Source organism: Sceloporus occidentalis, unplaced genomic scaffold (genome assembly GCF_023333645.1).
Source record: "Sceloporus occidentalis isolate IW3139 unplaced genomic scaffold, rSceOcc1.0.p SCAF_3, whole genome shotgun sequence".
Classification (NCBI taxonomy): domain Eukaryota; kingdom Metazoa; phylum Chordata; class Lepidosauria; order Squamata; family Phrynosomatidae; genus Sceloporus; species Sceloporus occidentalis.
In genome coordinates, this window is record NW_028316983.1 from 198229248 (window position 1) to 198256042 (window position 26795).

The window sequence follows — 26795 nt, forward strand, 5'->3', positions numbered from 1 at the left end:
GACTGGATCACTTTGAGCTTGTAAAAGGAAGACAACATGCCCCCTCAATCCCTTCCCATCTTGGTTGACCACTCAAGGAGGGGATGCAGTAACAACTTTGCTTCAGGCTATAATCAATGCATCCCTCAGGGAGGGGAAATTTCCATCTAAGCTTAAACAAGCGGTGGAACACTTCTGAAAAAACCCTCCCTGGACTCTTTGATTAGAAACAATTACAGACCAGTCTCCTTATTACCATTCTTGGGCAAGGCTATCAAGAGGGCAGTTGCCTTCCAACTCCAGGTTGTCTTGGATGAAGCCAATTATCTAGACCCATTTCAAACCGCTTCAGGGCGGGCTATAGAGTTGAGACTGGCATGGTCACTTTGATCAATGATCTCCACCTGGGCATCGACAGGGGAAGTGTGACCCCGCTGGTGCTCTTGGACATCTCAGCTGCATTCGATACCATAGACCATAGTATCCTTCTGGAACGCCTGAGGGAGTTAGGTATTGGGGGCACTGTGCTCCGGTGGTTCCGGTCCTACCTCTCGGGTAGATTCCAGATGGTGAGGCTGGGGTATAGTTGCTCCTCTAAGAGAGAGCTGACATCTGGCATCCCTCAGGGTGCCATCCTGTCCCCCATGCTATTTAACATTTACATGAAGCCGCTGGGAGAGATCATCCGGAGACATGGGGTGCGGTGTTATCAGTATGCTGATGACACCCAAATCTATTTCTCTATGTCCCTGACTCTTGCAGTGACCAAGGATGGCATCTCTCTTCTAAATGCCTGCCTCGAGTTGGTAATGGGATGGATGAGGGAAAACAAACTCAAGTTGAATCCAGAAAAAACGGAGGTACTAGCGATAGGATCCCCGGGCCCAGGCAGGGAACTTTGTCAACCTGCCCTGGATGGGGTCACACTTCCTCTAAAGAAAAAAGTGCATAGTTTGGGAGTACTCCTAGATCCGTCTCTGCAGTTGTCATCTCAAGTAGATGTGACGGCGTCATCTCAAGTAGATGTGACGGCTAGGAGTGCTTGGTATCAACTTCGGTTGATACGCCAACTGCGCCTTTACCTGGACCAAAAGGACCTTGAAGCAGTGGTACTTTCACTGGTAATCTCTTGTTAAGATTTCTGTAATGTGCTCTACATGGGGCTACCTTTGTACCAAGTTCAGAAGCTTCAATTAGTTCAAACCAGGTAATTATGAATAATGACAACATTTCTGCCTAGGATATATCTGGGCCATCTAGTCAATGTAAATATGGATAGTCTCTTTCCATTGCTACATACAGGCTTTTTGAACCTAACAAGTCTGCACTGGATAGGCGGTGCTGCATATTAGAATTGCCAAAAGAGATGCCTTTTCTCCTATCCAAGATTAAAAGACCCCACTGCCTTTGGCAACATGCAACCAACTATTGAAACCCATTCAGGATCCCTCTTCATAAACCCCAAGCTTACTTTGCTCTGAGTCTCCCAATCCTGATGTGCCAAGAGAACCCTAAGAATGACAGGTCCTTAAAATATAGGATTTGGCTGAAGTCTCCCCATCTATTTGTGTTATTTTTATCAGCAAATTTTAAAGCTTTTGATACTCCATATGTTAGGGACCAGACCAGATGTTTGTGTAATTTGGCTTGTAAACAAAATTCATTGAAGCAACACAAATAGTTGGCCTCCTGCATTCTAGGACAAGAGCAAAAAAGCATTACTGCAAAGAAGGGAGCCATGGTAGTTTCAAACTTTTTTTCTCCTTTAAAAGCTGTAAATCAACTAAGCAAGATGAAAAGCCTGTGATGAGGTAATAAACTCAATAGTTTGGGGGAAGATGGAATAAAAATGTTACCTCTCTTCTGACAGCAAAACAGGCCCAATAGACGTATGCAAAAACACATTACAGGCATTTACAACAGGATTCAAAAACCTTCAGTCAGCTGTTAACAATATGCATGCTGTCCTCAAAATAAATCTTTTCACAGGGTACATGATCCACTATAATGGTGCAAAAAATCCTATGGCCTATATCTCATATTATAAATGAGCTCACCTTGCTTATCAGAGAGAAATGTTCAAACTAATTTAGTACCAGATCATACCTAACACAGGTAGTGATGTAATGGAGGTCAGCTGTAGAATGAACTACATTCTGTATGCATAAGATCCCAGGTTCAATCCTTAGCAGCTTCAGAAGGGCTAGAAAAGTAATCTGTCTGATAGTGTAGAGTCAATTTAGATAGTTACTGAACTATACGTAGACATAAGTAATATGGTACAAAATGGCTTCACATGTTCTTATGAATCTGAGCTTCATGTTGGCTTGATTGTAGCACTGGTCTCATGGATGTGAACTTCATAGCTTTTTAGCTGACAGGTTTGTATGAAGACAATTTTTATACAATACCTGTCACAAAAAGAATTTGTTTGATATCATGCCTCTAACTGTGGCCTATTTCTATCCTCTGAAAAAAAGGAATGGGAAATCACATGTGTCCACATCTAATTGTTCCATCTGAGGAAATACACCATGGCTACAAAAGCTTATGGACCAAGTCTAGAAAAGTTTGTTACAACTTTTTTTCACACAGTCTCAAATCCCTTTGTATGTTAAATACTATGTGACTGGTGTTTTGAAATATTTTATGCACTTCTCCGCGCCTTTTTTTGGAAGAGGAGGCGTGGAGGGCAGCAGCGCCAGAGGCCTTCAAGGCCTCCAGCGCCAGCACCCGGCCTCCTCCAGGCCTCCGCGGCCACAGAAGGGCCAGGTATCGGTGCTGGAGCCTCTTGGCCTCCAACACCTCTACCCGGCCCTTCCGCGGCGGCGGAAGCCGGGTGCTGGCGCTAGAGGCCTTGAAGGCCTCTGGCGCTGCTGCCCTCCGCGCCTCCTCTTCCAAAAAAAGGTGCAGAGGTGGGGAAGAGGAGGCGCAGAGGGCAGCAGTGCCAGAGGCCTTCAAGGCCTCCAGCGCCAGCACCCGGCCTCCTCACCGCCGCTGCCGCCGCAGAAGGGACACATGTCGGTGCTGGGGCCTCTTGGCCTCCAGCACCGGTATCCGGCCCTTCCACAGTGGCAGAGGCCTGGAGGAGGCTGGATGCTGGCGCGGGAGGCCTTGAAGGCCTCTGGCGCGGCAGCCCTACTTCCTCGCCGCCACCACAGGAAAGGCCCGGTGGCGGTGCTGTTGGGGGCCAAGAGGCCTCCAGCACCACCATCGCGCCCTTTCTCGGCGGTGGCGAGGAAACCGAGGCTTGGCCTCCGCTGCCGCCGCTGCCACCCAGCTTCCCCCGCAGCGGCGGCGGCAGAGGCCAAGCCGCTGCGATGAGAGAGAAAGGTAAGTAAGGGGAAGGGAAGGGAGGGAAGCAGGGAGGGAAGGGAGGAGGGAAGCGAGGGAAGGGAGGGAGGAGAAGGAAATTGTCCCCAATGGCGGCGCGTGTGCACGCACGCTGCCATTGGGGACAATTTCCCGATTTGCCATCCGCGGATGCTCAAATCCACGGATGGCAAATCCGCGTATAAGGAGGGCCGACTGTACAATAATTCCACTAAGGTGAGTATGAATTCTAATTGATGAGAATAAGGAACATAGCTGTAGACTGGCTGTGTATTTATAACTTCCTAAAACATGGGATAACATTTTAAAAAAATCTTTAAAGGATCATAAACACTTACATGAAAAATTGATGCTTGCTACTGATACAACAATATATCCCAAACTGATGTAAGTGCAACTTACTACTACTGACATCTAACCCAAAATGAAAGCATTGCTTTATATTCATTTCACATGGCCTGCTAGCTCTGAGACCCTCTAGAATTTCCTTTTAAAGTGACACTATACAATAAGGAGAGTCCTCCATTTCAAAGGATCCTTTTTTAGAAGATTGACTAGTTAAGTTTAAAGATAAAGGAGCATGCTGTTGTTGTGTGCCTTCAAGTCATTTCTGACCTGTCATGGGCTTTCTGGGCTGAGAGTGTGTGATTTGCTCAAGGTCAGCCAGTGGGTTTCCAGAGAAAAGGAGTCAATCAAATTATCATATCCAGAATCTCTCCTAATTTGGTGAGATGTTTTGTATTTATATTTAAAGTATAATTTAATTAACAATTAATGAAAGCTATCCTTTGATAGCTAATTTACTGTGTCTTGCTAAAGCTGCTAATAAGCCTATTATTGTTCTTTCTAACAACCACCACCTTTAAAGAAGCTACTGGAGATAGCTGAAATAAAAATACCAACTGAAAAGCCTAAGAAAGATCAATGTGCATCCAAACCTTGTATACTGGGATGAAAGAACAATTTTTAAAGTAAAAGCATTGGCAAAATAGATGACTTTAAATGAAACATAATTTGCAATCCCACCAGTATTGTATATGTGATTAAATTCTAGCACCACAGATGCAACATGTACTCATAGGGAAAACTAGCACTGATCTATACACAAGATTGAAAAATCATAAGTCCATAACCACCACCAGACAGCTGGAACAACCAGTTGCAAAACATTTCAGTTCTGAGGGATAAAGCCTTTCTGTCATGGCTATACTTCCTAACTCATCCATATTTCGGGGTGGGGGGGGACTTCTGGGTCCACAGAATTCACACTTTGATGATGTTTAGCCTTTATTTAGAGGACAATACTACTCTTGCCTTCAACACAACCCATGGAATTCTGTGTTATGTTCCTTGGAATTCTATAAATATTTATGATGATGTTTATCTTTCCCATTTTAATACCAAGAAAGGAGAAATCCAAAATGTTTGACACGTTTATAAACATCTGATTTCAATAATTTTATTACATTTAAATTATTGGTATACACTGGAATTCTATATCACCTTTTGTGTAACACTTTATGTATACTTAGGTAAGCAGCAGAGGCAGTAAGAAACCCTGTTATTGACTTGGAAAGAATTGCATCTCAAGACACCAGTAAGAATCCCTGATGCCCCTCAGGACCGATACGCATCAGTGTATGATGTGCATCAGGATCATTGCAAAACCAAGTACAGTGCATACTGGTGCAGTGCAAACACAGTGTGTAGTGGTGTGCACTGCCTATTGGGCACTTTGTAAACTCTGCTACATAAAACAAGAGCCCTCTACTGGATACAACCATCAAGAAACTGCTCAGTTCTAAGTATCACATAGCTGTGTGGAGCCATAATTCTGATATAGCAATCTGGTTGTCATTTCTAATTTTGGTTATCCAAAGTTTGTTCAAATCTATATCCTTGTCGTCTTTCTTTTGGTGGCTTGTGGATTATTCCTCCTCAGCAAAGCACATTCGTTTATTCATATGTCACAACCTTTCCCTCCTCCTCCACTACTATAATACAGCACCCTCCTTCTCTTCTCTGCAAGATCCTAGTTCTTCCCACTTTATCAAAATCCTGGACTTTTTTCTTCTCCACATCCATGTACCTATTAACTTTCTCCTATTACTTTTTTGACTCACACACTAAAATGCATGTCTAGGCCAATATGGAAAACAGTGGAAACGCAGGATATAAACAAATACAGCTTTCAGCCCAACCCACAACACTCAGAAACTGCTTTCAGGACTGCTTCAAGGCTGAAAAGTAGCTAGTGGTCAAAGAATTTGTTAGTTCCAGGAGGGGAGGGGAGGGGAAGGGGAGAGTGTGTCCCCTATGGCACACCTGCACTCACGTCTTATCACATGGATTTAAGAGTAATTGGGAATGAGAAGCTTATCATAATGGGCCACTTGTCCTGGTGGGAAGCTGCAACTCCAATTCCATTTTATCCCTGATAAATACAGAAAGCTCTGTATAAAAACAGCAAAAGTAAATAAATATGTAAATGGTAAATCATCACCACCACCACCACCATCATCTCCAGAATGAATGCACAACTTTAATAAAATGGTAAGATGCTTTTTGATTTCCTGTAAGCTATCTTAAAAAGTCAAGAATTTGAAAGATCACTGTTAAGAAGAATGGGTATGACATGCTGAAGCCATTGGTCATTGAACAGTGGAAGGATGATGTTGAGGGACCCAGAGTAATATCTATCTTGGCTCAGTTGATTGGCTTCAGCATGTACCTGTGCATATAGTGAGAGAAAGAGAACTATTTTGAGCATCACTCCACATCCCACTAGGTGGTGGATTTCTTATATCTGCCAAACATTGACTGTAACCAAGAGATAATAGTTTATATTCACATTTAAAATATATATTATATAGTTGCAATCTGATTATTATTTCTAAGTCTGGTCTCATGTGCGCTTATTCCTTTATTTTCACTGAACTGATCTACCTTGTGAATAAAATTATAGCACTTTACTGTAACACAAACAGGGTCACGTAGTTTTCATTTAGGTTTCTTAAAGTTGCATATTCAATACAGAACATCGGTTTATTCAAAGCAGAATATCAGTACTGACCTCTAGTGGAGTATTTGTTGCAAGTAACCACACTCAAAGATGGTATAAACATATAGTTTCTTAATCTATAAATTAATGTTCCACTGCATTATAAAAATCAGCCCAAATAATTAATAAACGTTAATAGAGCAAAGTTATAAAACCCATTTAGTAAGCCATTATATAAATTTATAATGCAGCAAAACTAAATCTTGATCTACAAATCCAAATAAAACATTAGATACCCTACAATATAACTCTATAAGAAATTGGTTACTCTGCCCTATAGCACTATGCATGAAATATCAGGTCCAGGTTAATATAAAGTTATATTAAAGCCTATGCTTTGCATGTAAAAAAAGTATATTATTAATTAATAATGATTTTGTAGTGGCAAGAGTATTCTCGTTTGTCAGGTGTTAATTCTAAGATGAAAAAACGATATAACTATTTCCATATCTCTCTCTGACATGATATATGTTTCAGTAAATTTACACTGCAATCACCAAGCACAGTGTGATATAATCAAATCTACAATTTCTATAATAACTATATCTCTGCAGTGTGTCTCCTCTTGAGAAATAAGTCTCAGCATTGTAGCTTAACTATTTTTGTAATGAAAATACTCATATTTTAAAAATGAAATATCCCTTCATTTCCTACTTCCTCCAGAAGTAACCCCATTAGTCAACATAATGGAGAATTCTGAATTATGTTACATACAGCATAATGGATGAAGCCAATATCATGATCTTTATTTTCATCAAGTTCATTTTCATCAAGTTTCATCAAGTTTATTTTCATCAAGTTTACTGAGGATTACTCCCAGGTAAATGAGCATAGAACTGCAGCCTAAAGGAAAGGACTTCCCTTTTAAGTTAAATGGATGGTTCACAAGTGATAGATAGGGACACACAAACAGAATTATATGAGTTTCTGGGCAGATAATTAGGATTCTTTCTATGAGTAATAGAGGAAACATGGCAAAAGGAAGAATGATATACTCACAATAGTGAAGAATGGCATTCTGAAAATGTCTACATAGTTTAAGGAAATATACATGCATGTATGTCTGCATGTATGGACTTGATCACACGGGCAAAAGCAGGGGTTTAGCCCATAAAAAATGGTAAAAATTTTCAAATAACATCGTGATTAAAAAGGACTTATCCCAGCAATAACCAGGTACAGTCCACTCTCGTTTTATGTGGGGGATCTGTTCCGGACACCCTCCCCGCAAAAAGCGCATGTGCTCAAGCCCCATTGGATAGAATGGGGCTTGAGCTTGCTGCACGACTGTGTGCATGTGCCATGGGCACTCACGCAATTGCTTTTAATGGCGGGCAGCTTCAGCGTATGCTGAAAGCCACCTATAAGGAGCCCGCATATGGCACGGGCTCACTGTAATAACTAGCAACAAATCACAAAACCACCTTACCTTTTCCTGGGGAGTTGGAACAGTTGGGTAAACAGTCACTGACTTTTTCATTTGTTGTACTGTTCACAGTGTTTCTTTTTGTCCCAGTGTTTTTGAAACTGACACAGACAGCTGCCTCCCACTTCCTTACGGTCTCCTAAATTTTGTAAAAAAAGTATTTAATTTATGGTTTTCCAAGGCTAAAAAAAGGTCACCAAAAACAGAACAAAACAAAAGGATCCCATAAAGCATCAAGGTTCCCACTGTCTTTCAGGAATTGATCATATATCTATATTTTAGAAAATAGTCAGGGCACTGTAAAATACAGTAAAGGATCAATCTGAAAGTAGAGTCTCCCTGATCTTCTCACAAGATCGTCTCTCAGCTGTATGCAAAATATTCCATAACTGCTCCCCTCTACAATGTTTTCTCCTTACCTCTGGTTTTGCAGCAAGGTCACATTCCATGAAAAACATCCTGTCAAGCTTGGTACAAAAGGGCCCCAAAGAATCAGAATGCAGAAGCAATGTAACTTGCTGACTAACTTTGCCCAGTGTTATTTACTAACTACACAAAGAAAATGCTGTCTATTCAAAACACATTTCAGAACTCTTTTCACAGAAAGTGAGTGAACAAATGGTCCCATGTCCTAAGCTGTAGTCACATCTCCCATGAGGCCTGCTAATTGTTGTGGAGCATGGGACGGAGTGACACCAATGCCAGTCACCACAAGGCACTTCTGTAAACAATCCTGTGTGTGTTTGTGTGTGTGTTTGTCTTCTCTTAAGAAAAGTATTCTTTCTTTGTGATATCTGGACATAATGAAGTTGTAAACATAGTTTGTCTGCATGTTCACTAAGTGGCATCACTTTAATTATATTTGCTTATTTTCAAAGCTGCAATTTAACTGGTGGACTGAAATTCATAACCATGGTAGATGGGTCAAGATGAACAATGAGAAGTTGGGGAGCTGTGAGATTGCTTCTCCCCGACCATTTGGGTTGGGGAGGAGATTTTGCTGGCCTCTCATTAGAGACCAGCATGTTAAAGGAAAACAGCATGCTCTGCTGGCTGTTGGGAGAGGAGGGGGCGGGGTTTAGCTTGCTTGGGGCTTCCCTGCCCAAACTCCTCTCACTTGGCTTCAAACGCTGGCCCACCCTCCCACCTCGACATCAGTGTGAAAATTAATTCTGGTCGCCTCGGGGCCGAGTAGGAATTTTCTCCCCTTTCCAAGGGTTTTTTCGCCTACCCCACACTGTTGGTTGAGGACTTTGACAATTTGCATGGGTGTGGTCATAAATAGGTTCCACGCATAGGCGAGGGGAGATAGATGTTTCGGTGAACACCTCGGCACCCTCCTAAAGGGTGAAGCTAGGTCTCTGGAAATCACGTTTAGGTCTTGCGAGTAAACGTGAAGGGAAAGAGACTTGCCTTGGGGCTGGCTTGAGATTTAAATCCTCACTTAAGTCTGGCGAGTTAAGTGGGGGAGTCTTGGGTTGACCTTCCGGATGCCGGCCGGGGAGCAACCCAAAGTATGGATTGCCCTTGGGGCACAGGTGTTTTCGCCCTTTGGAAGCTGGGGAATTGGTCTTGGAGCAGACCATCTGCCAGCTGTTCCTACACAAGGTTCTCCCCCCTGGTTTTTTGCAGTTCTCGAAGAAATAAGTTTAAATAAGTTGAGTTAAATAAAGTTGCCCATTTTATAACCCAGTTCTCTGTGTCTGGTCTCATTATTAATGAGTTGGTCAGCAATCTAAACTTCTATTTCATCTGAAATTCAGAGAGGTCCAGGATGTATATATGGTATCAATCAGTCCATTAAAGAATTATATTTTGATAAACCAATTAATAATGAATGTAAACCAGAGTTAATTGACAAATAAATTGGTATGTGTAAGTATTTCCTTTCTTCTTTAACTTATGAATGACTACATTATATTATGACACACGATAGCTGTACAATTTTGGTTACTTTTCGCAAGAAGTATGGCCTATCTAAATGGTAGTGGAGATACATGACATGGTTTATGTGCTGGCTTCTGTAGTGTTTCATAATGCTACTTTTTCCTCTGTGTGGCCTCTCTTGAAGTAATAACAAAGCAGACGGGGAAAGTGTGGTTTGTCATAGTTTATAGCATTCTCATTAAAATTAAACTACTTGTGTGGAACAGTGGCATCGTTAGGGTTGACGTCACTCATTGTGGTAACTCATGGTGTTGCATACCACAAAATACAAAATGCTTAGTAATTTTTTGTACTAATGTTACTCATAAGTCATAATTCCTTTATATCATTTAATGTAATGGCAACTAATGTTACTCATAAGTCATAATTCCTTTATACAGTCGGCCCTTCTTATACACTGATTTTTTATACATGGATTCAAGCATCCACGGTTTAAAAATATTCAAAAAAAGTATAAATTTCAAATATCAAAGCTTGATTTTCCATCTTTTATAAGGGACACCATTTTCCTATGTCAATATATTTAATGGGACTTGAGCATACACGGATTATGTTATACACAGGGGATCTTGGAACCAAATCCCAGCGTATAACAAGGGTCCACTGTATCATTTAATGTAATGGCAACTAGAAACATTCAAACTATACCTTTAAATTACAATATCACGAACAGCCTATATGTAGTGTCATTTACACAGTAGTATGTGTTTAAAATGAAATTCTGGTAAGATGTGATGATTTTAAAGAAAAATTTAAACAAGTAAAAAAAATAAGAAACCTGAGGCCGCTCCTTTCTCCTCTACTCATGAATTCTCTTTCACTGAGCACTAGGATTTTAAAAATATGTGGGTAAATGCCACAGCCCATTTCTGCCCAAAGGCAGACATTTGGGGAGCAGGTGTCACACAGTGCAGTCCATACCCACCATATGTGCCCCTAGTGACAGCCCAGGTGTGGGATGGGAAATTTAATTTCATTTCTATGGGAAACTTAATGAACATAATTTCTATTCTACACTGACTACATAGTTACAAATGTGTAAGGAAGTAATATCGCCTGACTCAAACACCACACACACCCCTCCAAGTCCATCTTAATATCCAGTAAATGGATTGAGCAAAAGTGGCCCAACAGTTGATCAGAACACTAAGAGGATGTTTCCAGCCCCTCCCACCATCAAATGAGACTGCAACCATCAGAAGCAAGACCATAGTTGCAACTCCTCATTGTAAGCTCACTCACTAGTAGGATGGGGCTGGAAATAGCTACCACTTTTCACAACAGTTGGTAGCTGAACAGATCTCCTTCACCCAATCCATCTGCTGAGTGTTAACATGGATGTTAGGGTGCATTTACACTTGTAGCCGTAGTGCTATAATAACCACTACATAGCTTTACTGAATATGGAGTAGTTACAGCCTGAATCTGTAACTGCAATATAGGCTGCCAGCAATACTTCTCCCAACCCTCTGATCTTGGGAGAAGGCTTTTCTGGCCTCTCATTGGAGAGACCAAAAATTTAAAGAAAAGTGGCATGCTCTGATTGGCCATTAGACAGGGAGGGGCAGAGCTAAGCCTATTTAAAGCTTACCCACCCTTAACTACCTGCCATTTAAAAAAAACACTGGTGCACCCTCTCACCTCAACAACAGTGCGAGATCAATTTCCGTTGCCAGATAGGAATTTTCTTTCCTTTTTTAGAAGGGTTTTTTTGCTGACCCTGCACTGTTAATTGGGGAATGGGACAATTGGCTTTGGGTGTAGTCATAAATAGGTCTTATGGCATAGGTGGGGGGAGATAGAGGTTTAGGTGAACACCTCAGCACCCTCCTAAAGGGTGAAGGTGGGTCTCTGGAACTGAGGTTTACGTCTGGAGACTAAACACAAAGTAAAAGAGACTTGCCTTGGGGCTGGCCTGAGATTTAAACCCTCACTTAAGTCTTGCAAGTTAAGTTGGGAAGTCTTGGGTTGGCCTTCCGGATGTGGGCCAGCTGGGGAGCAACCCACTTCTGGATTGCCCTTGGGGCTCAGGTGTTTTTACCCTTTGGAAGCTGGGGAATTGGTCTTGGAGCAGACCATCCGCCAGCTGTTCCTACACAAGGTTCTCCCCCTTGGTTTTGCAGTTCTCAAAGAAATTAAAGTTAAATAGGTTGAGTTTAATAAAATTGCCCATTTTTATAACCCAGTTCTGTGTCTGGTCTCATTATTCAATGAGTTGGTCAGCAAATAACTATAGTTTTAACAAACTACTTTGATTTAATTTTAACAAACTACTATTACAGCTCTTACATTTTTTAAAAAAAAAGTAGCTTTCTAAGCTTTGATTCACAATACACAGATTTCAAATTTAAAAGAAGAGTCAGAAAAACTTTTCTGCTTATTTTTGAAAGGAAGCAGTAATATGGGTTATATTTTAGAGGAAGGAACTGACAAAACCAGCTCTGAGTATGTATTGCTAAGAAAAGCTTTCGTAATTCATGAGGTCACCATAAATCAACAGGTGACTTGAATGCACACACAAACACACACACTATATGGGCGTACATTTTTAAAAATAAAATAAAGCAGGGAGGTGATAACATGGGAGTATCTAAGCCAGCATGGTGCAGTAGTTTCAGCCCAGGACAAAGACCAGAGACCTGGGTTAAAATCCCTGTTGAGCCATGAAAACTCCCTGAGTGACCTTGAGCAAGTCACACTCTCTCAGAAGGCAAAAGGAAACTATCTCTGAACAAATCTTGCCAAGAAAACCCTGTGATAGGGATTGCCATAAGTCAGAAATTACTTGAGCACACCAAAACAACAATATGGAAGTGCAAATATATGAAGCATGAGGACGATAACAAATATATTCAGAATTCATACTGGAAATCCTTGCCCATGTCTAGTACATTGGATTGGGGAGCTGCATCTATACATTTCAATGTCTTTATCTAATGCATATAACTTCATTTAATAAAATGATGAAAGTGCACCACATTTAACCATTTGTTTCCTTTCTCCTTGGATGAAATCTATGGATTTGCTTTTCTTCCTCTTTAACCAAGGAGTGAAATAAATGGGCAGAATGAAGCAGCTTCCAGCCAATTTGGAAGTGTGCCAATTAGACAATGCACACCTCCAAAGTGGCTAGAAGCAGGTCGAAGTCATCCTGTGGTTCTTTGGACCAGAACAAAAAGGAGCCCAGATAATCCAACTCCTGTCAGCCCCTGGGTGCATGGCCCACCTGGGGAGCTGGTCATATGATCAGAGGGGTTTGGCCCCATTCAAGCCTATGGGGGTTGGATATGCACAAGCCTACATTTTCAGAACAAATCGCCCATTAAAACGGAGGGCCAACTGCACATCATAGGCCATAAATTTGTCCTACCATCGCAGACAGGAGAAGCTGTGGAGTAGCAGCATCAGTGCCCAGATGTTCCTCTTAATCTCCCCTCTTCCCATTCCTCTCTGGTGTGGCTGCATTTGCTACATGTTCTGTTCTATACACCAATTTGCCTCCTATCTTTAGGTCATCCATAAAGTAGATTATTTTATTCCATCCCTAGCAGTGCAGATTCAACTGCCAGTATATTCCTCTTCTGTTCATGGAAGAGTGTGTGTGTGTGTGTGTATTAATTATCTAGCTTTTGGCTCACACAACAAGATGTCTTTGCATGTGTTTAAAGTATGGCACCAACATGGTTATCATTGCTAAAGTCCCTTAACCAGATAATCATAAGCTTCAAGAGTTGCTGATTCAAGCAGGAAGAGTTTTGAGGAACTACCCAACTTGCAGACAGGTCTGGCCACAGGTGTCCTGCAGCCAATTCAATTAGTTCTTCAAAACCTCTCCTGCTTGAATCAGTGACTTGATGCTTATGAATATCTGGTTAAGGTACTTTAGCAATGACAACCATGCTGGTGCCATACTTTAAATCCTACCACTGGATTGAGCAAGGTGGTCATTGCAGGCATCAGATGCTTAGAGGAAGAAAAAGGGATTCAGGGGAGAGTTGTATGCCTCATGGTTTGGTCTCCACTCTCTAAGTGGGGTCTCTTGGCTGGTAAAATAGGTAAGATCATTGTCAGTGACATAAAAAAAACCATTGGCAGTCCAGTTGACTTTTGTATATGGAATTGGAAGGGAGCCATCTTTTTCTTTACCTCATGCAACAAAATTACCCATGTTTCTAACCATTGACTTTCTGGCAAGGGAATGTGTAGGAAAGAGAGAAAAATTCACAAGAAAAATAACTTGGTAAATTCCTCTAGTAGTGATGAACCTAAAGCAGAAAACATCATCAAAACCAAGACTTGCTAGTGTTTTTTGTCTTTCCCTCCACCCTTTGACCTTCCAATACTTCTTATCCACCAACTGTCCTGCCAAACTACTGCAGATGTACTCACATCACCAACAGTGAGCCTAACCAACATTTATTTATTTATTTCACACATAAACTTTCAATTGTTTGAAATGGAACATTTGGAGTGGGATGTTCTTTGTTACTCAGTAAATTTAAATAATAAAAAGCCTCTAGCACAAAGGGTAAAAAAAAGAGGGGGGTAGAAAGGGATTATTGTTCAAAAAGCCTTTTTTTAAAAGGGGGGGGAAAGCTTTTTGCTTTATTTCTTCATTGTCAACAGCACAATTTCAAAGCCTTTTAAAGATCAGACTCCTCCTCTCAGTGCTGCCTGCCAAGATAGTACTTAGAGGACCGGAGGGAGTGGTTGCTGTTTAAAAGATTATGTAAAAATGATGGTGTTAGCTGAGAGATGGTCAGATTGGGGAGGGAGCAGGTTTTTCAGAAAACAGCTCCATGCAAAGCAAGGCCAGAGTGAAATAAGTGGTGAGTGCATGTGCGTGTTTTAAAGACTGGCAGGTGGATGTTAATTGAAATGATGGGCAAATCAAAGTAAGGGAACAAGCAAAGAGATGCAATAAGAGCAAATCTTCCTTTTTAGTTTTGATAAATAGTTATATGCTGGAACTTATTTCCTTCTTTGAAATAAGTATCTTCCTTCTTCTGCAATTCTGTCTACTCACAAGTAAACTACATTATATCCAGTGGATTTTACTGTCTGGTGAATGAGTACAAAACTGCAGCTTTAGTACACTTTGGGTGGGGTCTCACTCTTTTATATTTCCACAGAGTAGTTTTGATCTCTCTCTTTGTGTGTCTGTGTTTAATAAGAGGACATGGCTCCTATCTTTCTTTCTTTCTTTCTTTCTTTCTTTCTTTCTTTCTTCTATTGAGTCTTAGTTATCTGTCCAAGAAAACTGGTCAAAAAGGAAATATCATCACATTGTGTTGGAGTTTACTGTTACTTAGGCGGGATACATACCGCCATTTAGTACGTATAGGATACGTACTAGGGTTAGGAAGGGGTGGTGCTTCCGCACCCCCCTAACCCTAGTACGTATTCAATACGTACAAGATGGCGACGCCCCTTCTACATGGGTGCCGCCATCTTGACGTATCGGACGCTGAGCGTCCGTACGCGTCGCGGGCATTGTGACGTAGCGAGTGCGCCCCTGGTGCCTCGCTACGTCGCAAACGCGACTCAAGAAGAAGCTCCATTTTGGAGCTTCTTTTTCAGTCTGCACGGGAGCCGCGCCGTGTGGAGGCTCCGGCTCCCCCGCAGACTAACTGGCGGCGGCGGCAGACCGCCGCAAAGCGGCGGTTTGTATCCCGCCTAGCTCCCCCTCCCCCCATCACATCCCTTAATAAATTGCTTAGTTTATAGAGAATATGTTTATCAGTAAGTTTTGCTATAGTCTTTTTTTAAAAGAAGCCACTGAAGAAAGATATTTTCCCATGAATTATATTGCACAGTTTCCACGGGGAATGAATCCTACAAGCAGGTCAACTGACACAAGCACCTACATGCTTCCCCTTAAAACAAACACATGCACAGGCAACAAATACAGCTTTCATCCTCTTGTGCACATAAACAGTTGCAGTCATGGACAGAGATCAAAATTTCAGGTACCTGCAGCCAATACCATTGAAATGCTTTGAGAGTGCAAGAGGGGGTGGGGTTCTATAAAATGCATGTGTGTCCAGCTGAAAGCCCGTACAAATGGGATTATATGTTCACAATGACCTCAGTTGCTAGGCAGATGGGTGGCTATTTTGTTCCTCTTGTTTAATTTTTGTATGTGTGCACAAACTGGAATTTTTCAGAGCATGTGGCTGCATTCCTCGTGATGTGAGAGCAAGTCTTCTGCCCATTGCTTGAAATTTAAAATGTCATTTTGACTTATGCTTAGAATACCCATTGCCTGCTAAAACATCATGAGTATTCACCTAGTTATGGCACTGGCAGCTCATTGTCACAGAAACATTGGGATCACTTCATATTCTAAGGCAAAAAGGATAGGAAGGAAAAATGGAATCTGGGAGCCATTTAGCAGTCTAAGAAACCCTGGGGGGCCCGAGACCAAAATGCAGCCAGTCCACTTTCTGACTATACATATGCGCAAACTGTGCACATCTGCCTTGCCCATATAACTGGGATCCCTCTTTTGGTATTTTGTGGGTTTTGGGGGCCATGTTCGAGAAGAGTTTGTTTTTGACATTTCACCAGCACCTGTGGCTGGCATCTTCAGAGATGCCATGTTCTCCTACTTCTGATTTTTCTGGCTGATCCAGTCTGTAGTGTCTCTCATGTCCCTTGATTTGTGTTTGAAGACTGCATTTGGTGGCCCCTATGTAGACTACTCTGCAGCTGCATGGTATGCATTAAACTCCTGCAGCCATGAGAGGATCTGAACACTGAAATTCTGGACCATGCCAAAAATTATCATGGCAGAATGCACAGGGAAGCCATTGAAATCCACAAGCACATGGGCAACTTCAACAGGAAAGAAGAAACCCTTAAAGTTAGCAAAGTTTGCCTACCAGTCCTGAAAAACACTAAAATCAGGACCTAGAAAATGCAAATTAAAACTACTGAGGGTCCAGAGTTTTCCCAGCAGACAATGGAACTCTAGTTAAGCAGACACAAATCCTCTTTGCATATTTTCCCACCCTGAGGCTTTGCCATTCAACAACAGAACAATACACAGATTAACATGGAAATCACTGTTCCCAGCCCAGGGTCACACATATATATATACCCCACTCACTTCCATGCCAGCATTCTCTGAAGATACCAGCCACAGATGCTGGTGAAATATCAGAAACAAACTCTTCTAGAACATGGCCACATAGCCCAAAAAAACCAACAAAAAACTATGGATGCCCGCCATGAAAGCCTTCAACTTCACTATTTTGGTATATTTGTTTTGCAAGATTTCCAAATATGAGCACCATTTGTAGATATTTTGAATCTTTTCTGAATGTAGATGTATCATTTATAGGTTTGAGTGAGTCTTTCTCTTGTGTATACACATTTTCATACTGTAAAATTTGTAATGAGTTCATGAAGGAACAGGAAGGTGCATCCAAGGATGTAGCCAGTCAACCCAAGAACTTCAGGGTGTTGTTTGTTTGTGCCAGAGGCTCAATTTGTGTAGGACAACCTCTTCTGAGACATACCATAGCTTTGGACTCTTGGATTAACTGCATGATCCTTGGAATTTTTCCAATTCTACAAATGGAGGATTCCTTAGCCCCACATGGCAGAATTTTCAGGCTCAAATCTCAATTTCCCTATTATGGTCATGTGGTCACCATGAGCCAAGAGCATCCTCTCAATTTAATCTACTTCACAAGATTGTTGTCAGGATAAAAGTGGGGTTGAAATAAAATAATGTGCAACATTATTAGCTGTAGGAGATAGACAAATGAATTAAAAATAGTTAAAATACAAAGGTGGATCTACAAATACTCCTAAGCTACACACTGGCTCCTTCAAGGGGAGTACAATCCTTTTCAGGGCAGGAAGCTTACCCAGTTCTTAGACTCAAGAACTACCAGTCCACAAAGCCTTCATGCTATCGATTCAGTTTAATGCCTCTCATCTAGCCCATTACAGCATCCAGGCAGTTGTCCAGCAGCTGCACCACCTTAGCCAACTCAAATGAGGAGAAGTTGAGCTAGGTGTCATTAGCATATGAATGGCATCCAACCCCAAATTTCCTTATGGCCTTCGCTAGCAGCATCATACAGATATTGAACAACCTGGAGCCTTGTGGAACCTACAGCTTAGTGGTTATGGAGCGGAACAGGAATCCCCCAGTGCTACTTTTGGAAATTGGACCTCTAGATAGGAGCAGAACCACTTTAGGACAGTGCTTCCTATTTCAAAGCCAAAGAACTGAACAAGTAAGATACACATAAGATTGATGGTATCAAAAGCTGCTCAGCAATCCAGGAAGATCAACAGGATAATACTTCCCCTGTCTCTCCCCTGGAGTAGGGGGACTAAAATTGGTTCAGAGCTGTGCTCTAACCTAAAACAAGACTGAAATGGGTCCAGATAGCCTGTTTGCTCCTAGAATTCTTGAAGCTGGCCAGCAACCACATGCTCAAGCACCTTGGGCAAAAAGGAGATATTTGCAACATTGTGGTAGCTGTCATTTACTTCTGCATCCAGGGAGGTCCTCTTCAGGGCTGAGTGCAGTATTGCCTCATCAAGATAGCAAGAACCTCTCCCTGATATAATGAGGCATTTACCTTGCCTTGCACATAACTGGTCAATCTACTCCTGTTGAATTTTATCAGTAAAGATGGGCAAGGGTCAGGCTTAAATGTGTTGGATTGAACTGCTTCAAGCAGCTTGTCCACATCTTCATACCTCAAACCACATGAAAACTAACCTGATGGAGCCCAGGACACTTGCACAGACTCTGCATCAAGTTCTGAGCAAATATGAGCAACCTTTTCAAAATGCCCAGTACATTTGTTATAACAGGTAGCTGAGCATTCACCGCCTTTCTTCTCTGAGCCTGATCCTAAAAAGCAATAAATAACTTTGTTGCACAGCATGATGTGGATAAAATAACTGAGGAAAATTAAGAATTTTTAGCTGATTTCACTGCTGTATAGTAGGCAGAGTGAAGAATCTTGACCAGTTTCTGCTCATATTGGCTCATATTCGCCATCATCCAGTTGTTTCATTGGCCACAGATCTGTAAACCAAGGTAAATTGCAGTCTCCACAGCACTGGACTGGGCATTTGGGAGTGATTGTGTCACGAGACCTTTCCATCTCAGTGTTTCATAGTAAAACCAAGGCCTCAGCCTCATCACCAGCCTTGTTAGCCAAACACACATATACACACACACCAGCTTTGGGAGACCTTCAGATCTCATAAGTCTCTGAGAGTGAACCATCTTAATCAGTCCCCACCCCCTACAAGGAGCGTTTGCTACCACCAAACCAAACCTAAGACCCACATTATGTATGATCTTTTACAGGATAAAAACTGCGACCTGGCGTGCATCACTGAGACCTGGCTGGGGCCTGAGAGCGAGGCAGTGTGGGCCCAGGCCCTTCCAGCCGGGTACTCAGTTAAGGACCAGATCAGGTTAGGTGGGCGGGGGGGGGGGGGGGGCGGTGTTGCCTTGGTCCATAAAAACACCCTTTCCTTAACCAGGATCCCAGTCCGGAAAACAGATCACATCGAATGTATTTACCTGTCCCTGAAGGCCAGAGGCAGTCTGGGGATTCTGTTGGTCTACCGGCCACCCCGTGCACTAACAGACTCCCTGGCCGAGCTGACACAGCTGGTCTCGGAACTGGTGTTGGAGTCCCCTAGGCTTCTTGTCCTGGGGGACCTCAACATCCCTTTCGAGGCCAGTGATATTCCAACAGGTGCGGCTCGGGAGTTCATGACTACCATGGCAGCCATGGGCCTGTCTCAATTAGTCTCAGGGCCAACTCATTGTGCTGGTAATACTCTTGATGTGATCTTCAGTACGGACATGGAGGCTCCGTGGGTAGAGATTTCTAATGTCTCTCCCTTGTCATGGACGGATCATTTCCTGGTTGAGGCTAGAATCAAGGCTCCTACCATTAACCCTCCCGGGGGTGGCGGACCTATTAGGATGGTCCACCCTCGAAGGCTGATGGAACCCATAAGGTTCCAAGAAGCCCTAGAGGGGTATACGACTGGCTCTGACGGCGATTCTGTTGATGCCCTAACTGACATCTGGGATACTAATCTCTCTAGGGCTATACACAGTATCGCTCCCAAGCGTCCTTTCCGGCCTGCTTCCAATAAACAACCCTGGTATACGGAAGATCTCAGGGCAAGGAAGCGGGTCGTGCAACGACTAGAGCATAAATGGCGAAGACATCAGCACTTGTCTGACAGGACACTCCTTCGCTCTCATTTGAGAGCTTATGGAGTGGCAATACGTGCAGCAAAGAATTCTTTCTATGCTGCACGTATTGCGTCCGCAGAGTCGCGTCCGGCAGAGCTGTTCAGGGTTGTGAGGGAGCTAACTCGGCTCCCTCCCACCCTGAGCCCTATTTTGGAGCCATCTAAAGCCTGCTGCGACGATTTTAACAACTTCTTTGCAGATAAAATCTCTCGGGTAAGGGCTGATCTCGACGCCAGTTTTTGTGCAGATCCTATAGGAGAGGTGTCCGAAGCGTCCGTGGTTCCTGTTACACTGGATTACTTTGAGTTTGTTAGTACCGATGAAGTGGACAAGATCCTCCGAAGTGTTAGGAGGACGACTTGCTCTCTTGATCCCTGTCCCTCATGGTTGACAGCTCAGGGGGGAGATGTGGTGCGACTAATGTTACATCACATAATCAATACATCTCTAAGTGAGGGTCAGTTTCCATCTAAATTAAAATTAGCAGTGGTTAAACCCCTGCTAAAGAAGCCCTCCTTAGACCCCCTGCTTCATAATAATTATAGACCCATCTCGCTGCTACCTTTCTTGGGGAAGGTGATCGAGAGAGCAGTCGCCTTCCAGCTTCAGTCGATCTTGGACGACACCGATTTTCTGGACCCATTTCAAACCGGCTTCCGGGTGGGCTATGGAGTTGAGACTGCCATGGTCGCCTTAGTTGATGATCTCCGTCTGGGCATGGACAGGGGGAGCGTGTCCCTGTTAGTGCTCTTGGACATCTCAGCGGCCTTCGATACCATCAACCATGGTATCCTTCTGGGACGCCTGAGGGAGTTGGGAATTGGGGGCACTGCTTTGCAGTGGTTCCGTTCCTACCTCTCGGGCAGGTCCCAGATGGTGGAGCTGGGGGACTGTCGCTCCGATAGGAGGGCCCTGACATCTGGTGTCCCTCAGGGAGCGATTCTGTCCCCTATGCTATTCAACATTTACATGAAGCCGCTGGGAGATATCATCCGGAGACATGGGGCGCGGTGTTATCAGTACGCTGATGACACCCAGATAATTTTCTCTATGTCTCCGACTGATGCAGTAACTAAGGATGGCATCTCTCCTCTAGATGCCTGCTTGGCGTCGGTAATGGGCTGGATGAGGGAGAACAAACTCAGTGTGAATCCAGGGAAAACGGAAGTACTGGTGATAGATTCCCCGGTTTCTGGTGGTGAGATCCGTCACCCGGTCCTGAACGGGGTCACGCTCCCCCTGAAGGACTCGGTGCGCAGCTTGGGAGTACTCCTTGATTTGTCGCTCCAGCTGACTTCTCAGGTGGATGCGACGGTCAGGAGTGCCTGTTATCAGCTTCGGCTGATACGCCAGCTGCGTCCCTACCTGGACCGAAAGGACCTAGAATCTGTTGTACATGCTCTGGTAACCTCTCGATTGGATTTCTGCAACACGCTCTACATGGGGCAACCCTTGTACCAAACTCGGAAGCTGCAATTGGTGCAGAACATGGCAGCTAGATTGGTCGCTGGTAGCTCCAGGTCGGACCATATAACACCTATTTTAAAAGATCTTCACTGGCTGCCTATTCGCTTCCGAGCTCAATACAAGGTGTTGGTTTTGACCTATAAAGCCCTAAATGGCTTGGGCCCAGGGTACTTGGAGGACCGCCTCTCCCCATATAATCCGCCTCGCACACTCAGAACTTCCGGGACTAAATTGTTGGAGGTCCCTAGGTCTAACCTTACCCGGACCTCACAGAGGGCTTTTACTACTGCTGCCCCTTCACTTTGGAATAAGCTCCCTGCAAAGCTTCGCTCCGCCGCCTCATTAGCTGTTTTTAAAAAACAGCTGAAAACATATCTATTCCGGCTGGCCTTCCCACCTTAATTTGTTTGTTTATTCTTCCTGCCCCCTTTTTTCCCTTCTGACCCTGGATCGATGTAACTTTTTTGCATTTTTCTTCTGCCCCTGACATGTGTATTTTCCTATTTTACTGTTTCCTGTTCCTTTTTTTTTTTTTTTTTTTTTTTTTTTTGTAGTAATGGTTTTAACTGTTATACTGAATTTTAATCCTGTATTGAAATGTTTTTATAAATTTTGTAAGCCGCCCTGATCATTTCCATGGAAGGGCGGGGTAGAAATAAAATTTATTATTTATTATTATTATTTTTAAACCTCATTTTGAAGTGATCTGATCATAACAATGGGGTTATTGACCCCCCCCCCCAACCAGATCCTATCTTATGATCCCAAGAGCAAAGAACTTGTCCAAGGTATGTCCTGTCATATATGTTGGGTCAATGATATGTTGGGCCAATGATGTGTTGAGACAGCCCTGTGGTTGCCGTGGAAGTCCTGAACTGGATCTGTCAGGAGAGCCTTGGCATGAATGTTGAAGTCCCCCAAACCATTGTCCTTAGGTGCTCCGGTATCACCTCAACCAGCTCAGTAAGGAGATTGCTGGGCAGCAGGATGGGCAGTACACCAACAGCATCCCTGTTCTGTCTTTTTCACCCAGAACTAGGTACAAATCTTCAAAGCTAGTACTGGGGTGGATGGATTTCCTCATGAGGTAGATCAAATTTATATGGATAATGGCAGTTCTTCTCCCTGACTCCCCAGTCAAGACTGATACTGCACTGAGAGCCCAGATGGGTTGCTCTGTCAGCTCATGCTCTAGTCTGCTGGTGTTGCTGCTGAATGTCAGATCAGTCCAAAATAAAACAACCACCATCCATAAGCTAGTCATGGATAAAGGAACTGACCTGGTGTACACTACTAAAACTTGGGGGGATGTGATTGATGGAGTGCATTTTTCTCAGCATTTTTCTCCCAAGCTGAGAAAAATGCACTCCATCAATCACATCCCCCCAAGTTTTAGTAGTGTACACCAGGTCAGTTCCTTTATCCATGACTAGCTTATGGATGGTGGTTGTTTTATTTTGGACTGATCTGACATTCAGCAGCAACACCAGCAGACTAGAGCATGAGCTGACAGAGCAACCTAGATTTTGAAGGCTCAAAATCCAGGACAGGCTTCAAATATCTATCCTGCCTTTCCCTTACCTGGTATGTCCAATACTTAGCACCATACCTACCTCTGCTTGAGATCTCACAAATAGGAGAACCTCTTTCCTGGGATTCCTCCAAACTCGTGTACACACAGACAGTCCAGACCAGTAACAGAGCTCTAGCGCAACATTCATTGAGTACAGTACTTAGCCCTCACCTGAGTAATCCCACTTTTCTCTCTCATCACTGACTCTCACTCAGGGACTCTGGGTGTGGCCATAACAAAGCCAAACCACACTCCCACTGTGGGTGGAACTGTTCCACCAGACTCCTGCCTCTCACTCAAGGCCTGTGACAACTCTCCAGTCTTGCAGTCCTGTCCCTGCATATCCTCAAAGGAGTTACCTCCTCTTTGATGTAGACTTCTTTAGGGTCAACCCCACATGGGTTGACCCACTGCAGTGGCTTGTGCTGCCTTACCAACCATCACCAACCAGGATGATGATGGTCCTGGGATGGGAGGAACTAGCTGGCTGTGATGTGCTGACAATCTTGGTCTTTCAGTAGCTAGCACAACCCTTATTCTGTGCGAACACAGCAACTTTAAGGAGAAGTACAATCAATAAAGGCAAAGACAGAAATAATCTTTCTCCAGGTTCACTTCTGCTGTTCCAGTTGCAACACACACTGCTGGTAAGTTGCTTCCCAGGGAGTCAATCTCACTGAACTCACTGGTGCTTATGTCTGAGTAGATATGTGTATAACTGCATTGCCAATTTAATGGAATATTGTTGTTGCTGAGGCAGACTGTAAGCTCCTACACAAACAATGATAGGATCCTCTTCCTGTCTCACATGGACAGATGTTAAAAAGTCACACTCATCTCCCCACACACACCACAGATGTATACATTTCTCCCTCTGTCTCTCTGCCTCACATATAAATCCCCTACTTTCTCTTACACACCCAAATATGCAAACACTAGTCCAAAGACTAGTACCCAACCTATCTCTCTCACTCATTCACATGTACACTAGCACACAAAAACACACCATCCCTCCACTTCTGTCTTCATGGTGTGAGCACCACGAGCCCGAAACATACAGGCAGACAGGAGTGGATTCCAACTGCTCAGGGGGAATGACATTTACATGACACACACCCCTGGAACACCCAGAAGCCATCCTCAGGCTATGCTGGGGCTGCCTAAGGCAGCCCAAATCCAGTCCCAAAATGAGCTGATCTTTTCAGCTCGTATTTGGGGCCATGGCAGGAAGTACCTTGGGGTGTGTGGCATGTGTTCTGGCCACTCCTTTCTGCTTTTCTGCTTCAGCCCATAGTGTCTTAGCTCCTCTTCCTCTTCTAACAACTTCCAGTTTGGGCTGGAGCTCACTTGCTTCTGTTATATAATAATAAGAATAATAAGAATAATAAATTTATATTTTCCTGCCTCTTCCAGATGGATCGAGGTGGGATTCCTATCTAAAAAATACATACAAGCACATAAATAAAATACAATAACAGTGATAATCCATTAAAAACTAACGCATCATCAAGTGACAGTAGCAATAAAATTATACATATGGCCTCTTAAAGTACCCATGCCACTTTTAAACAAACAAGCACTATATGCTGCCTTGCTTTTTAAGTCTATTTGGGATATACACAGGATGAAGACTGGGATAAAAATCAATTAGATCTCTTATGGCATTTCCAAAAAAAGCTACAACTATTGGAGAATATGCAAAAAAAAAAAAATATCAAGTTCTGCTGCAGTTAAAAAGAAGCAAGCAGTTGTTGAAAAATTTAGAGATGCTTGCAAGCCCCATAAAGGAAGATGCCAATGGACATAGGCTTACTGTACAAAGAGTCTCCAACTGAATGATTTCCCTAAAGATGAGGCATGAACACAAGTACTTTTTATTCCAATTGGAGTATCTGCATTATGATGAACAAACAAATAGTGGTAAATACCATTTTGGACCACAAGAGGGACACCCAAGAACAGGAATTTCTCTATTTTTAAGTAAACACAGACTGTTCAACTTTCATTAACACAAATCTATTTCAAAAGATACAGATTTATTTATGTATTAACTTATGGAAACACTGCATCTGATATTCAGTTACAGCACTGATGTGTATTTCCAGCTGTAAATTTAAAAGATAATTCATGATAGTTACTGAACATTTAGCATTCAGTTATTTGCTACTGATCATCTTCTGTATGTTTATAAGACCCCTTCTCCCTCATTTAAGCTCTCACTATGAAACAATATACAAGACAACATTGTGTCTCCACTGCCTTTTATTAATTGCTTGAATTTTGAAAATGTTAGTCAGAGATGATCAGAAATTGGATCTCAGATTTATGTGTGAACTGAGATTCAGCTATCCATTAGATGTTGTATTTTTTAAATGCAGTGTTACAAATCTTGACAGTGTAAATATATCCCGCCACAGATTTAAACACATTTTAAAGAAAATAATATATACAGTTACCATATATTTTGAGAGATATGGGCATTTAAATATGCATTTTGAGAAGATTAATGTGAAAAAGAACATAATTATTGGCAAAAAAATGGAGGGGGGGGGACAAAGACTGTAAACAATACAATTCCAGTTTGACTAGTCCTTTGTCATACCACTTTTTAAACTGCTTTTAAAATGTCCCAGTGTAACCAGTATGGTATCTTTACCAAGTTGATATTGTTGATTTAAATACTCAGAAATAATTAGTGTCTTCAATATAGCACTGGAGGGTTTTTACCCAATCCTGCAAATTTAGGGGAATAGAGAGAGAAAGATCTTCTCAGTCTCAATATATCACAAACTATCTGTATTGGGTGGAAGGTTCTCTTCTTCATAGACTTCTGTTTATATAAGAATCAACTTATAAGTTGTGCACTGAAATTTTTATTTTAAACTTTTTTAAATGGTTTTTAGCTCCTTTAGAAAATGAGAAACAGAAAAGAAGGTATTTAATTCCCAGAAATCTTAAGACCAATCCATAAGGTACAGAGAGTTTCTTATTTAAAAAGAAATTAGTAAAGGAAGCAGCAAGTAGTGTGCTAACATTACAGAATGAGAATCTACTCTTGGGAACAGGGAACAATCTGTGACAATGCAACTACATTGCCACTAATATCAATAATGTCATTCACAAAAAGCAAAGCTGAAAAATTGTCAGAGTGGAGAATATCAAAATAAACGACATCCAATGATCATGAACACAATGTAAACAGAAATTTATGTCCTATCAAAATGTTATGTTGCAAATGTTTCAAAACATGGTGTGTGTGTGTGGGGGGGGGGGGGTAGAATACTCAGAAGGAGATAAGCAAGCAAACATTCTAGATCCCTTGTAATCAAGATTATGGGAAAGTGTTATAGAAATATATTTGCAGGAAAACAAATAGAATGTTCTAACAGTTATGCTGCTATTTGGATATAGTGGCTATGTTAACACATTCCTGCTGTCTTGTCAAACCAATTAGACAGCTGACCCTGAGTAACATTCAGTCACCTAGTGTCAATAAACCCTAATTTTAGGATGAATTAACAATGTATATAATTTCATCCAATATTAAACGTCTCTTTTTTTAGAGACAAACAGTCCCTTCCACAACCACATCACAAGTGCATTATAATCAACAGCAGTAGCAATAGCAGAAAGTGAAACACTGACATAGCTCCTGGATCAGAAATTTAACATGGATACTAAGGGGCCCCACAGCAGTCTGTGCCTCAAGGTTATTTTATTTTAAAGTACCTATTTCAATTTTAGTTAATTAAAA

General features: G+C 42.4%; 1 protein-coding gene across 7 annotated transcripts in view; it reads right to left on the reverse strand.

Moving 5' to 3' along the window:
• Nucleotides 1-7877, reverse strand: part of ST18 (ST18 C2H2C-type zinc finger transcription factor) — a 291729-nt gene extending 283852 nt beyond the window's left edge. For 5 of the 7 annotated variants that reach the window (XM_089517297.1, XM_089517296.1, XM_089517295.1 and 2 more), the window contains exon 1: nt 7803-7877. In XM_089517297.1, the coding sequence (XP_089373423.1) occupies nt 7803-7853 (51 nt within the window). In that variant the 5' untranslated portion in view covers nt 7854-7877. The remainder of the gene's footprint in view (nt 1-7802) is intronic. The other 2 variants (XM_089517301.1, XM_089517300.1) reach the window with 2 other exon arrangements.
• Nucleotides 7878-26795: the final 18918 nt, after the last annotated feature.